The 13,065-nt window shown below is 36.5% G+C and overlaps 1 protein-coding gene across 1 annotated transcript; it reads right to left on the reverse strand.

Annotated features, from left to right (window-relative positions):
- Positions 1-1,057: 1,057 nt before the first annotated feature.
- On the reverse strand, positions 1,058-12,320 carry sstr5 (somatostatin receptor 5). Its single transcript, XM_051100673.1, has 3 exons — positions 11,788-12,320; positions 8,995-10,143; positions 1,058-7,275 (listed from the first exon to the last, which is right to left on the reverse strand). The coding sequence occupies exons 2-3, from the start codon at positions 10,084-10,086 to the stop codon at positions 7,195-7,197; spliced, it is 1,173 nt and encodes a 390-aa protein (XP_050956630.1). The 5' UTR covers positions 10,087-10,143; positions 11,788-12,320; the 3' UTR covers positions 1,058-7,194.
- Between the last annotated feature and the right edge of the window lie 745 nt (positions 12,321-13,065).

Genomic DNA, 13,065 nt, shown 5'->3' on the forward strand with positions numbered 1-13,065 from the left:
TGACCATTTCAGCAACAATAATCAGCAAAATATGCGAGTTTCGTTTGGCTCAGTGGCATTGTCTACATTCAGTGCCACCAATATAGCCAACTAATGAAGCGTCGTGAAAACACTCTATATCAGCACTAGATATGATGTATTTTAAAATGTTTATGTATTTAATATGACTTTCATACATGTATGTGGTATAATGTTCTTATAATAACTCCAGTCCAGATGTGTCTGTAGAACACATTACTTGTCCACCAAACTTGTCTAACTACTTGCTGTTAACTAATAATTACGTAACACTGTGTTTTCCTGCCCCCTAGTGTCCTTTAACATAGCATTACAATTAAACACTACAACATTAACGCAACAGTAAACGTTACATGTGGTATGAGAATAATCAGTCTAGATATTCAGTTTCACAGAAACTCACACTGAGGCAAACGTCTTCCGTCAATTCTTTGAAACAAACTGAATGTGTATAGCAGTTATTGTTCAATTAATAGGCTATGTTGTGAAGTCAGAGATAAGAATTAATTGGCCATCTGACACCTTTTACTGTCTCTAATCCCTTAACTGTTAATTGCGTATTTGACATTTATAATTCTTCATCTTCCCTAAAGTTCCCAATAAAAACCACCACCACCACCACCACCACCAACAACAAAAAAAAAAAAAAACATATTTGCATTGACCGATTACGTATCCACTTTAATCTTCTGATGGCCACTAGATGTCACTGTCAGATAATTACTGTGAGCTGCTAAGGTTTATTTTTTATTACATATGCAGTTTACAGTGCTCACTTTAAATTAAATTAAATTAAATTCAGAGTTATTAATTATATATACAGCTTTCAATTCTCATTTGAAATGCTTAAATTCAATTCAGTGTAATTAATTGCACATTTAGTTTACAGTGTTAAAGTGAAAAAATAAAATAATAAAATGAATTTAAATTAAATTAAATTAAAATAGTAAAGGGCACACAACAAAACCACATAACTGTTATAATAATTTTATATTGATTAAAAAGTTTTTTTTTTTTTTTTGTCTTTATTTTTCTGCATCTAAAACTCACATATAAGACATCACTTTTCTTACAAGCACAACAAACATAAAATCAACAGATACTGCACGTTCAGGTCCATGAAAAGATAGTTATGTTTACATACAACACATTTTTCTGCTTACATTTATATAGGCTCCATTACAGTGTAAATAGTAAGTGTGGTAAACAGACAAGTGTTTTGACTTGCAGTTGGATGTTAACACATTTGCTTGCTTGAATACATTTTATTTGGGGAAAAGCAGTAGCATATTATCTTTCAGTACTTGCTGAAATGGAAAAGAAATGTGACCCTTGACCATAAAATCAGTCATTAGGGTCAATTTTCTGAAATTAAGATATATCATCTGAAAGCTGAATAGATAATTAGGATTGTTAGGATATGACAATATTTGGCTGAGATACAATTATTTGCAAATCTAGAATATGAGGGTGTAAAAAATCAAAGTACTGAGAAAATCACCTTTAAAGTACGCCAAATGAAGTTCTGCTAATCAAAAATTAAGTTTTGGTATATTTATGGTAGGAAATTTGCTAAATATCTTCATGGATCATGATCTTTACTTAATATCCTAATGATTTTAGGCATAAAAGAAAAACTGCTACAATGTATTTTGGCTATTGCTACAAATACACCCGTGTTACTTATGACTGGTTTTATGGCCCAGGGTCACAAATGATCAAAAGCGTTCCTTTCCTGTTTTCCATGTCAGACCATTTACTTCAGAAATAAATATGAAGTCTCTTTGTTTGAAGTGGATGCACCTCTTGTTGCAGCTGATAATTTAGTTCTTTTTTTACCTCTCTAATGCTCTATTTCAAACCCCTCCAACCCTGAACGTGCAGTAGTCATTTTTCATAACAATTTAATCACTTGTATGTAGACCTTAATGCACTGGCCAAATAGTGCAGGATGAAGTGTAATGGGATTATTTCCTAAAGGGGAAAATTGTTTCCAGGAAGTGCCATGGCTTTCGAAGGACATGCTTATTGATGTATGACTTCATACACCACTTTGTTATTAATGGGTTTGAGTTCTGCTCGGAAAACAGCAAAGTTTTCTCAGAACGATTTGCATAAATGTTTTTAAACAATAAACAATTTTTCTTTGATCCTTTGCTTTGATTAGTAGAGTCAAAAACGCATATATCAGATATTCTGTACAAATACTGAAACAGAAACCTGAGACACATACAGCCTTCTGACCTTTAGGTAAAGTTCACCGTGAATCCGACAGCATGAGAACGAATGCCAAATGTGATTTTGGTAAAGGCCAGTTGTAAGACGGCTCAACTGGTTTACCGATTCAATCCATTCAGGCAAACGCAATTTGCTAACAGCTTCCTGAAATTACTTACAATCCCATTTCTGTTCAAATGAAATGAAGGGAAGGTAAAATGTCTTAATTGTTGAATGGTACTTGGAATTGCATTATCAATGGGGCTTAACACATCACTAAATTAACCAGTTCAACTACAACTGGACTTGCAGGAGTCTGAGCAGCGCTGTTTTTACTTCCTTTGTGTGTAAGAGGGTTCGGATAACAAAATGCAGTTTTCTCTTGCAGGGCGTTTCCTCGTCTACTTTAAAGAGAGTTCACATTCACCAGCTTTATTACATCTGTAAGCTTTGCATTTTTCATCATTTCCTTTTTTAAGCCACTTTTTAAACTTTAAGCTATTCTTAAAGAAATAGTTCACCCAAAAAATGTACTCACCCTGAGGCCAAGATGTAGATGAGTTTGTTCCTTCATCAGAACAGATTTGGAGAAATTTAGCCTTAGACCACTTGCTCACCAGTGGATCCTCTGCAATGAATGGGTGCCGTTAGAGTGAGAGTCCAAACTGCTGATAAAAACTTCACAAGAATCCACACCACTCCAGTCCATCAATTAACTTCTTGTGAAAAGCTGCGTGTTTGTAAGGAGCACACTACCAGTCAAAAGTTTTTGAACAGTAAGATTTTTAATGTTTTTGAATAAGTTTCTTCTGCTCACCAAGCCTGCATTTATTTGATCCAAATAACAGCAAAACAGTAAATGTGAATATATTTTAAATGTAATTTATTCCTGTGATTTCAAAGCTGAATTTTTAGCATCACATGATCCTTCAGAAATAATTTAAATATTCTGATTTGCTGCTCAAAAAAAGTCTGTTATTGTTGTTATGTTGAAAACAGCTGAGTAGAATTTTTTCAGGCTTCTTTGAGGAATAGAAAGTTAAGAAGAACAGTATTTATCTGAAATAATAATAAAAAAGAAATGTTACACTATAAATGTCTTTATCATCACTTTTGATCAATTTAAAGCATCTTTGCTAAATAAAAGTATTAATTTCTATAATTCATTTCTATAAAAAGAGATCTTTGGATCTTTCTATTTATTAAAGAATCATGAAAAAAGTACTCAACTGTTTTAAATATTGATAATAATAATAATAATAATAATAATAATAATAATAACAAATGTTTCTTAATTAGAAAATCAGCATATTAGACTGATTTCTGAAAGGATCATGTGACACTGAAGACTGGAGTAATGATGTTGAAAATTTAGCTTTGATCACAGGAATAAATTACATTTTAAAATGCATTTAAACAGAAAACAGTTAAATAGTAAAATATTTTATGGTAGTTTAAACTGTTTTTATCAGCTGTTTGAACTCTCCAATTCTGACGGCATCCATTCAAAGGATCCACTGAATCTCTCCAAATCTGCTCTGATGAAGAAACAACCTATAAAAACAAATCTTAATCTTAGATGGCCTGAGGGTGAGAAAAGTTTCGGCAGATTTTCATTTTTTGATTGAACTATTTCTTAAATCTGTGTTTCACATCTGCTGTTGATGGATTGACTGTTTATTCATTTGGTAGTAAGTGATTCATTCGGCCATATAAACAACACAGTCTCTCTGTTCTGCTTCACACAGCAACACTTAATTTCACAGATTATGTCACCACAGGACTAACCAACAACAACACTTCACACAGAGATATGTAAAGGGAAAATACATCAGAGATTTGTTTTACTATGTGTACGTGATAAGTTAATGTTTTGGAGTGCTTAACTTAATCTTTTCGCATTTAGTCCACAGGACACAATTTCTGTTGGGGCTAGATGTATCATTTTGAGTTCGAACTGAAACTGAGCAGGGGATCTGTAATTCCCAGCACGCTTTGTATGGGACTCAATGGGGAGAGTGAATGTTGAATGTAAATTTAGCGTTGAATTTAAGTGTAATTTTATGTGTTTTTGAGAAAGGGGCAACATTAAACAGTATGACATTTTCTATTTTAACTGCTAGGAAATGACTGTTTGGAATGCTGCTGTGTTATTAGTTAGCAGGCTTGTGGGGGTTATGCAAAAATGATCATATGAATCATGTGAGTGCACAGAATCACTAATTTGGTCACTTAAAAATAATTTCATTACTTCTGGGAATAAATCATTTTCTGACAGAATTATTTTACTAAAAACGTAGAGGAATAATGATGTTGATGCATCTTTACTGATTTGTGGAACTGATACAGATTATATCAATTTAAAGCACTTGTTTCAGTGCATGCTGGGTACTGTCCTCTGCTTTGACATTGAGTGTTTGCAAACAGCAGGTTTGGACGTATAGAAAAAGGACAAGTGACACTTGCAACACTCTCCTGCACCCTGAGAGAGGGTTTGTCAGTAAACAACATCAACATACGGGTAGAGACGGCAAAATTGAGAGATGTGTTGACAAAGAGGTAGAGAGCAGAACGACACAGTGTTGAAACTGGTTTGTCAGGGCTGTGGCTGGTTCTAACATTGACAAATCCGCTAAACCTAGTGGTAAATGAGTGACTGAACTCAAAACAAACACTGGAAAGCATATGACCAGAAAAAAATAACGGCCAGAACCTGTTGATGGTACATCAACAATAAACAGTGATTCGGAGGAACATTAATCGGCCTAATGAAACATTTTAAGAGAGGGAAAAAATGAAAGAGTAAAAGGTGCACTTGTAAAGACGGTACGATCTATAGGTTTGCAGGAATTTGCCTGCGTGCCAGAAAGGGCACGGTATTGCATGCCTTCAGTACTGTTACAGAGTCCAAAGTGCAACAGTAACCATTTAATAGAAATGTCTTGCAGTTGTTGAACTTTCTTACAGATTGCTTTTTTTTTTTTTTAAGCATTTTGAATCATTTCAGCATAGAATTTTAGAAAAGAAGTGAAAAGGATCAGTGTGCTTTTTTAGCAAAACGCAATGAATCCTTCTGCTGACTTGGATGATGATATAACGTAAAACCAGAACTGATCATGCAGCGGAATCAGTTTCTTTATTTGGAGAAAATACAAACTCTGAGTTATTCTCAGAGAAATAGCTCATCCGAAAATGAAAATCAGCAGGAAATGTACTCACCCTCAGGCCATCTTAGATGTAGATGAGTTTTTTTCTTTTTGTCAGAACAGATTTGGTGAAATGTAGCATTACATCACTTGCTAAATAAGTCAGAATCAGAGTCCAGCTGATAAAAACATCACAATAATTCACAAGTAATGCTCATGATTCCAGTCCATCAATTAACGTCTTGTGAACAGAAAAGCGATGTTTTGTAACAAAACAAATACATCAAGATATTTTTAACTTCAAAACATTGCTTCCAGGTAAAATACAAGTCTATCCATAATATTGCTTCCTCTTTATTTATAAACTTTCAAACACAAACTTTTTATTTGTGAATTACTTGTGGATTACTGTGATGTTTTTATCAACTGTTGGGACACTCATTCTGACGGCACCCATTCGCAACCATTGGTGAGCAAGTGATGTAATGCTACATTTTTCACTTCTAAATCTGTTCTGATGAAGAAACATCATTTGCTTATGTTCACTGTCTTGTCCATGTAACATTTTGTCCGTACACTTATCTTGTGAGTATTCTCCCTTATGCGTGCCTCTTTGTTTTCCTTCATACTTTCCCAGGGGTTATAGTTGAAAATTGGCTAAACTGGCCCATATACAGAAGTGTCTATTAATGAGTACAGTCTCTGTAAATCTAAAGCCAATAAAGTACGGAAAAGTCTGCTGACCTTCTGGCCCTGAACACAAATAAGGAATCTGATGATGTAAAGGTGAATCTGGAATAAAACAAAATCTGTCTACAATTAAAAAACGAACTCAAACAAGTTATGACGTGTTAACAGATGGAGGTATTTTTTGAATCCTTGGTTATGTACTTACAGCACTGTGAACAGCGTGATTGACAGGTTTACATAAATAAGCCCCTCCTACCATTTTGCCTGGACCTCTGTTTAAAGCAGGTAACTTTACAGCTTTGTTTACTATATACAGTACATAAATCAAATAACATGCATGTCTTTTGCTACAGTAATATTACATGATCCCCATGTTTCAACTTACTGTAATCCCGTAGCTCAGGTTTATTAGGAAAGATACAAACAACATCAAGACTAAGGTAGCATAATACAGGTACACCTTAACAACCCAAACTAAAGAAAGAACATCTCGGTTTCTGCCTGTGCAGCTCCTTCCTACTCTCAGGATGACTGGGCCATTGCTTCAGCTCCAACTATGAAACATCTTCATCCATCATAAACAGGTTTGTGTAAAGACATTCTGCCTTTAATAAATAGCCTGTTTGGCATTTCCACCAAATGCTATGAAAAATGTACGTCTGGGTTTTGTGTATTACTCTGCTTTGAAATCCAGACATCCACCAAGAGAGCTTGTTCGAGAGTAAAAATGTTCAGAACCACCACCAAATTAGCAATGATCCATCAACATGTAACAGCAGATGCCACTTTCTCTCTCAACTGTCCAAACTGGTCCAAAGGTTGTGGATGAACAGTTTTCCAGTTTCATTCAGTCATGCTGAACAAAATGATGAGGCATTTGCCATTATAATACATATTTACAATCATATATAACATCACTGATATCTTCTCATTGAAGATTGATTTTTATATGGAAATGTATTGTCTTTGTTCACCATAAAGTGTTTGATCTAGAAACAGACAACAATAACTTTATAAAGCCATATGTTTTGACCACAAGTCACGTCATATTGACATAAATTGGATGACTGACTCGAACAGAACAAAAAGGGGGGAGAAAAAAAATCCAGCCAACTTTCAACTTCTATATGGACTGGCTGCTCACTTGTGGTCCATGTTGGTTGATTTCCGTTTTGGCACAGGGTTCGGCCTCCAAACCAATGGACTGAAATGGAAAAAGTTGGTGCAGGTTTTCAGAAAGCACAATAACAGAAAGAATAAAGTGTTTAGCCTCAACTATTCTAAGAATATTCTTCAAATGCAGTTCAGATGTAATCTGCATTTTCTTTTCTTTTAAGGGAATATACAAAGGCCTACAGAACAGGGTCCAAAGTGCAATAGTGACCATTTAAAAAATATATAGCTTATTAAGGTTCTAAAGTTCAAACTTCCATGTTTCTCAACATTCTAAATGTATTCTAATTAGAATGTTGGCGCTGCCTGTCACCTTGTCTACGCCGTTGGGTCGCGCTGCAACATCTAAAGGCTGTATATACTGTAACAAAACGACCCTTGCAAATAATTTAAACTTTGTGTCAGTATGTCATAAATAGAACGAGGCTTGAGTTTACTTTGTTGAGTCGAGTCGCGTCGCTCCGCGCCGCATCCAGTGTAGACAACACCACTATTTCATAATGGGTCATAATGGGGTTTGACTGTCTTTTGTCGCGTCGCGTCACACCGCTCGCGTCCGGTGTAGACACGGTGTGAGAAAGAAACATATACTTGGCTGTTTTGTGTTTATGGTTCTATATCACTATGAGGATAGTGTTTCATAAACTGATGACTAAGGTGTGATGGGTCAGACCTGTTTGATGCAAGAAGATTTAGTGATGGTCTTTTTATGATGTTCTTTGCTGTTTGCTCTGATAAGCCTGATATTTATGACCATGATTAATGAGCACCCTTCCCTGTTTAAGCCTGGAATACACTGAAAAAATTTTTGCCCCGATTTTCCGCTAATTTACTGTGGACCCGCCCTCGAAACGCGATTGGGCTACTTTTGGGCTGGTTTTAAGTAGCAATTGGGCAGGGTTTGTTTTGAAAACCTGACAACCCTGCAGTCTGTAGATTTAAGTTGACAGATTCCATAAATAATCAGGCAGTGTATGATGATAACAGCTTCTGATTTTTTAGCTTCAGACTTTGGTTCCACCCAGTTGGAGTATATTAAACATATATACTCCACATATTATTTTCATTTGTCAAACATCTTGGGCTGGTTTTAACACATTTCTGTGTGTGTTTGTTGTGAACAGAACGACTTTAAAGTCTGATAATGTGTAGTGTTAAATTGACAGATTCCATAAATAATCGCTATCGGTAAATTTATGATGCCTAAACTGCTTCTGAATTTTAAACACAGACTTTGTTCCAGTCAGCTGGAATATATTAAACATATTTAATATGTTCAGTCAACTTTAATAAGTTTATTCAACTTCAAATGTTAGCACAAAGTAACAACTTTTTGTATAAACTTGTTAAGTTGATTCAACAAATATTTAAAGTCACTGATAATTTAACATTTCAAGTTGAATAAAGTTTTTTCTAGTTACTAACTTAAAAAAGGCAGCCTGGTAAAAATGTATGATGCCTAGTGTTTTAAAAATCTGTTCAGATTTTGAAAGTGGTGTAGTGTATTCCAGCCTATAGTCATAGTGCTATCACTGAAGGCCTTAGAGAAACAAATTTCAATGCTGGTTTTAGTAAAGGTTACAAATACATTACAAAGAAGCATAAATTGTCCACAAGATGAGTGAAGATATGAAAAATCTAAGTATTAAGATTGAACATTCTCTACTATCTACAGCCTGTGCTGCTTTAAAAGATGTTAAGAAGGTGTTTTAGAAACATAATAATACTATATTAAATAAAAAGCTCTTACTTGATAGCTCTGGACATGGTCGTTGAAATCAAAGCTCCTTGGAGGAAAGAAGGCCTCATTCTGTTGGTTCCTGCTGAGGCGTGCATGACCAGGTTGACCGTCGCTGACCCCGTTGACCCTGTGGATGCACAGCACTTGCTGGAAGCTCCGCTTGAAGTTGTCCGAAAGAAAGCCGTAGAGCAGCGGATTGGCGCAGCTGTTGACGTAGGTCAGGATGACAGTGAGAAAGTAGACGCCGGTGACAAGGCCATTCTCTGGGAGGGTGCTGATCAGGTTGAGGATGTTGAGGATGAAGAACGGCAGCCAGCAAAAGACGAACACCACCACGATGATCACCACCATTCTTGTCACTTTCTTCTCAGACCTGCGGCGTTTAGAGAGTCCTGCTCGTGCACCGGCGGACTTTACCTTGATTACAATGAGCAGGTAACACAGGCAGATGACCAGAAGTGGGCAGAAGAAACCTAGTATGGCGGTGTAGAGAATGAAAGCTGTCGACCACACGTCACGCGGTTCAGGCCAGCTCAGGTTGCAGGTGTTGAGCTCCGGCTGAACGTCACAGTAAATGATGACTGGCAGTGTCAGCAGACAGGACAGTGCCCATACCATGCTATTTATCACCTTGGCAACACTGGGTCGCCGCCACCTCGTGCTGCGAATAGGATGTACCACAGCCATATAGCGATCAATGCTCATTACTGTCAGACAGAATGTGCTAGTAAATTGACTGATTGAGTCTGCCCACATCAGAATACGACAGAGGAAGTTGCCAAATGGCCAGTAGCCGAGCACATTGTGGGTGGTGAGAAATGGAAGTCCCAGGATGTACAGCTCGTCGGCCACTGCCAAGTTTAAGATGTACATGTTGGTGACCGTCTTCATTTTGGTGTAGCGCAGGACTACGAAAATGGCCAGAGAGTTGCCCGTCAAACCCACGACGAACACCACCAGGTAGACTACGGCCAGGACCTTTGTGCTGTCCTCCTCGGCCATCAAGCTACCATTCAGCTGAAGGGAAATATTGGTGATTTCATTGGACTGGTTTGCATAGTCTGAGATTGAGGTGTTGCACGAGGGCCCCTGGGTTGCCATATTTAGATACAGGGACCGATTTGGCAAGGAACCACTGGTTTTTGAGTCACCAAAGTGCTGAAAAGAACAAAATGAGAATGCAAAATAGTGGGTTATCTCAGCAGCATGATATTTAAAACGTGAAATTAAACATGCATGCTTGACTCACACACTGTAGGAAATCCATAGAGAAATGACTTCATGGGATATGTTTATTGGACATTCCTTTTACACAATGTAATGCGTAATTCAAAATCTGAGAAAATTAGTATGGAAAATTCCTTCAAACAATGCATTGGGCTCTATTTTTACATTTTTCTTACAAGCCTTAATCATGTATTTAAAACTGATTGTCATATTTAAATGAACAGAACAATTCTGAGAAAATGAAACATGGCATAAATACATTAGACTAAGAAATACCTTTCCAATTCAGAACAGATAATATATTTAAAAAACATAAAGACAGACAGTCAACCAGCTTTTTCAGTCTTAACAATAAAGATTCCTCAATGGTTCTTTGGGAAAAAAGTGTATTTCTCCCAATTAATTTATGTTTCAAAAACATGCATATTTGCATTGTCACTACATGAAGCATGTGAGCGTTGTTGTCTGAATGGATTGCATGACCTTGACTTTAAGTGGCACTCGCGTTGGATATGAGGCGTGCAAAGTGAGCAGAGCGACACAATGTATTGCACAAATAAAGCACAGCCTCAGAAATGCGCTGAACCGTAAATCGAAACAAAGGGTAACGATGTCACTATTATGAGTACAAACAGTCCAGTGGACACTAATTCATATGAACCGTCCGCGCCGGTGAATATTTAACTTGTCTTGTGCCAAACGCTCTCATTTAGCAAGTGCGTGACCGTGCCAAAAAGGCCATGTTGATGTGCCGACACATCCACTTATTTTCCATCTTCCATTTCTATTGCTTATACGACAGCTGCAATTTATACAGACGGTTTATTTAATAACGAGCCCGTGTTCTCTCTTGCTCAGCTTATGAATCATCTCCGATGAGCAGAATCTCTTTGTGCAGATTGGTCTGAATGTCTAATAATTCTCAAAAGGTCAAATTAGTTTATATGTATTCTGTTTCAAACGTTTCAGTAATTACAAAAGTTACGAATTATTCAGCATGCGAATTTTCACTTAAAATTCTAAATCGCGTTCGCTGAGCGAGTAACCATAGCAACAGTGCGCCGTTCGAGCGCTTGCGATCAGTATTCGGCGTATGACAAGGGTTTTTACTTTATTATAGTTTTACATATCATAAATACATTTTTTTTATCACAGTAATTAAGTACATAAATAAATAATCGTTGGGCCCCGAAAATTTCCCATGGAAATTCCTTATAGAATGTCTGTACAAGGAAATATAGCTTGAATCGAAACTAGTTAATTACAAAATAATATAATCATAAAATAATATCTTTATATATGGAAATGCAACTACAGAATGCGACTTTATGGGCAAATTAACAAAATGTTTTCAATATTTAAATTAGGCTAACAAAATGCAAATTTTACTGCTGTTTGCAATAAGATTCTTCATATCAAACAAAGCAGCTTACATGAAAAAAAAGTTTTCAAAAGAAAATGGCTGGAATTCATGTTGATAACACCACCATTTCCACTTAATGCAATGCAAAGTATCAACAAGACACAAAATTAAGCTGTTAATATATACCCTTATTATTTAATTAGCTATAGTACCTCAAAAGCAGTGCATAATCCTCTGGGTTTCAGGATCGCTTCCACTAATTTATCAGACTCTTCTTTCCCGTTTCAGTGATCAATAAGGATTAGATGACTGAATGTCTCTTTGTCTAAGATCCAACATCAAGAGCCAGCACATCACCTTCATCCCCATTCCAGTTTAAAAGAGTTCACAACAATTTATGTTGCGGTGCGCACAGAATCCGCATTCTTTTCCTTGAGGAAAAAAAAAACTTTGGGTGACTAAAACATCCAACCGTTTAAGCAACTAGTTGTTCTCAAGCATCTAATAAATCTCCCAAAACACTTGTAGTGTTTTTTCTCTTTGAAATAGTTGAACTGACCAGCTCGGTTGAGGCGGAGAGGTGCTGCTCTCTTCTCACGCTCGCCGTGAAGTGGGTTTGGCTGGTCATCTGCGCGCAACAGGTTCAAAGCAGAGGACTTCATACGTCACCGGCACAAACGAGTTTCTGTTTTTCAGACCTGCGCTTCTAGTCATGCTTGGATCTGCCCGTTGCACGAACTCCTAATAGTGAATTTATTGATATGGAAGTTTATTAATGTGTCGGTATCATTCCCAGCTGAAGCAAGTGACAGATCATAAAACTGTCGCGCAACGAAAACGTAGCAGTGTAAAAATTTATGGTCTTTTTACGATCCCTACGCCTTTGAAAACACACTACTGTTCATGTATGTGCCTAAACTTGCACCAGAAATGTGTTAATCTGGACAATGTGTACTGAAAATTAAAAGATGTATAGCACTGCTGGAACCCCTTGTCTGCTGCCTCCAATCGTGTAGGCTACTTATTGGATTTTAATATTTAATTTTTGTTTTTCTAAAAGTAAGTGTCTCAGATGGTTTTATTGGAGTGTTTGGAGTTCTCGTGTTCAGTATTGTAGGTTCTTCAGTGATTCGTCTTTTTTTGAAAGGATCAAATGTCTCAATTGTAAATCTTTACTGCCAGGGTGAATGGCCCAATGTGCAAAACTGCTGAAAAACTCTATTGTTTGCGTATTTTAAAGGCATATTTTACTGGTGTAAGAAATGACAAGGGTGTGTATGCCTGCATTCCAGTTTCACAATATAGACTTGCAGAGTCCTAATAGCAAATGAGGTTTACTATACAGTAAAAGAGAAATGCTTTGTTTTTTATTAGTTCACAAAGCTCTTATGTAAGTTAAGATCACAGGGAATGAACACTACCAGTCAAAGTGTAATTTATTTCTGTGATCAAAGCTACATTTTCAGCATCATTACTCCAATCTTCAATGT

Source organism: Labeo rohita, unplaced genomic scaffold (assembly GCF_022985175.1).
Source record: "Labeo rohita strain BAU-BD-2019 unplaced genomic scaffold, IGBB_LRoh.1.0 scaffold_107, whole genome shotgun sequence".
NCBI lineage: Eukaryota > Metazoa > Chordata > Actinopteri > Cypriniformes > Cyprinidae > Labeo > Labeo rohita.

Bases quoted from the DNA above. Each gene is read 5' to 3' on its own strand.
- sstr5 (XM_051100673.1), bottom strand. From the start codon at position 10,086: ATGGCAACCCAGGGGCCCTCGTGCAACACCTCAATCTCAGACTATGCA. The intron at 7,276-8,994 runs GTAAGAGCTTTT...TTTCCATTTCAG, and splicing joins ACCATGTCCAGAGCTATCAA to TCCATTGGTTTGGAGGCCGA.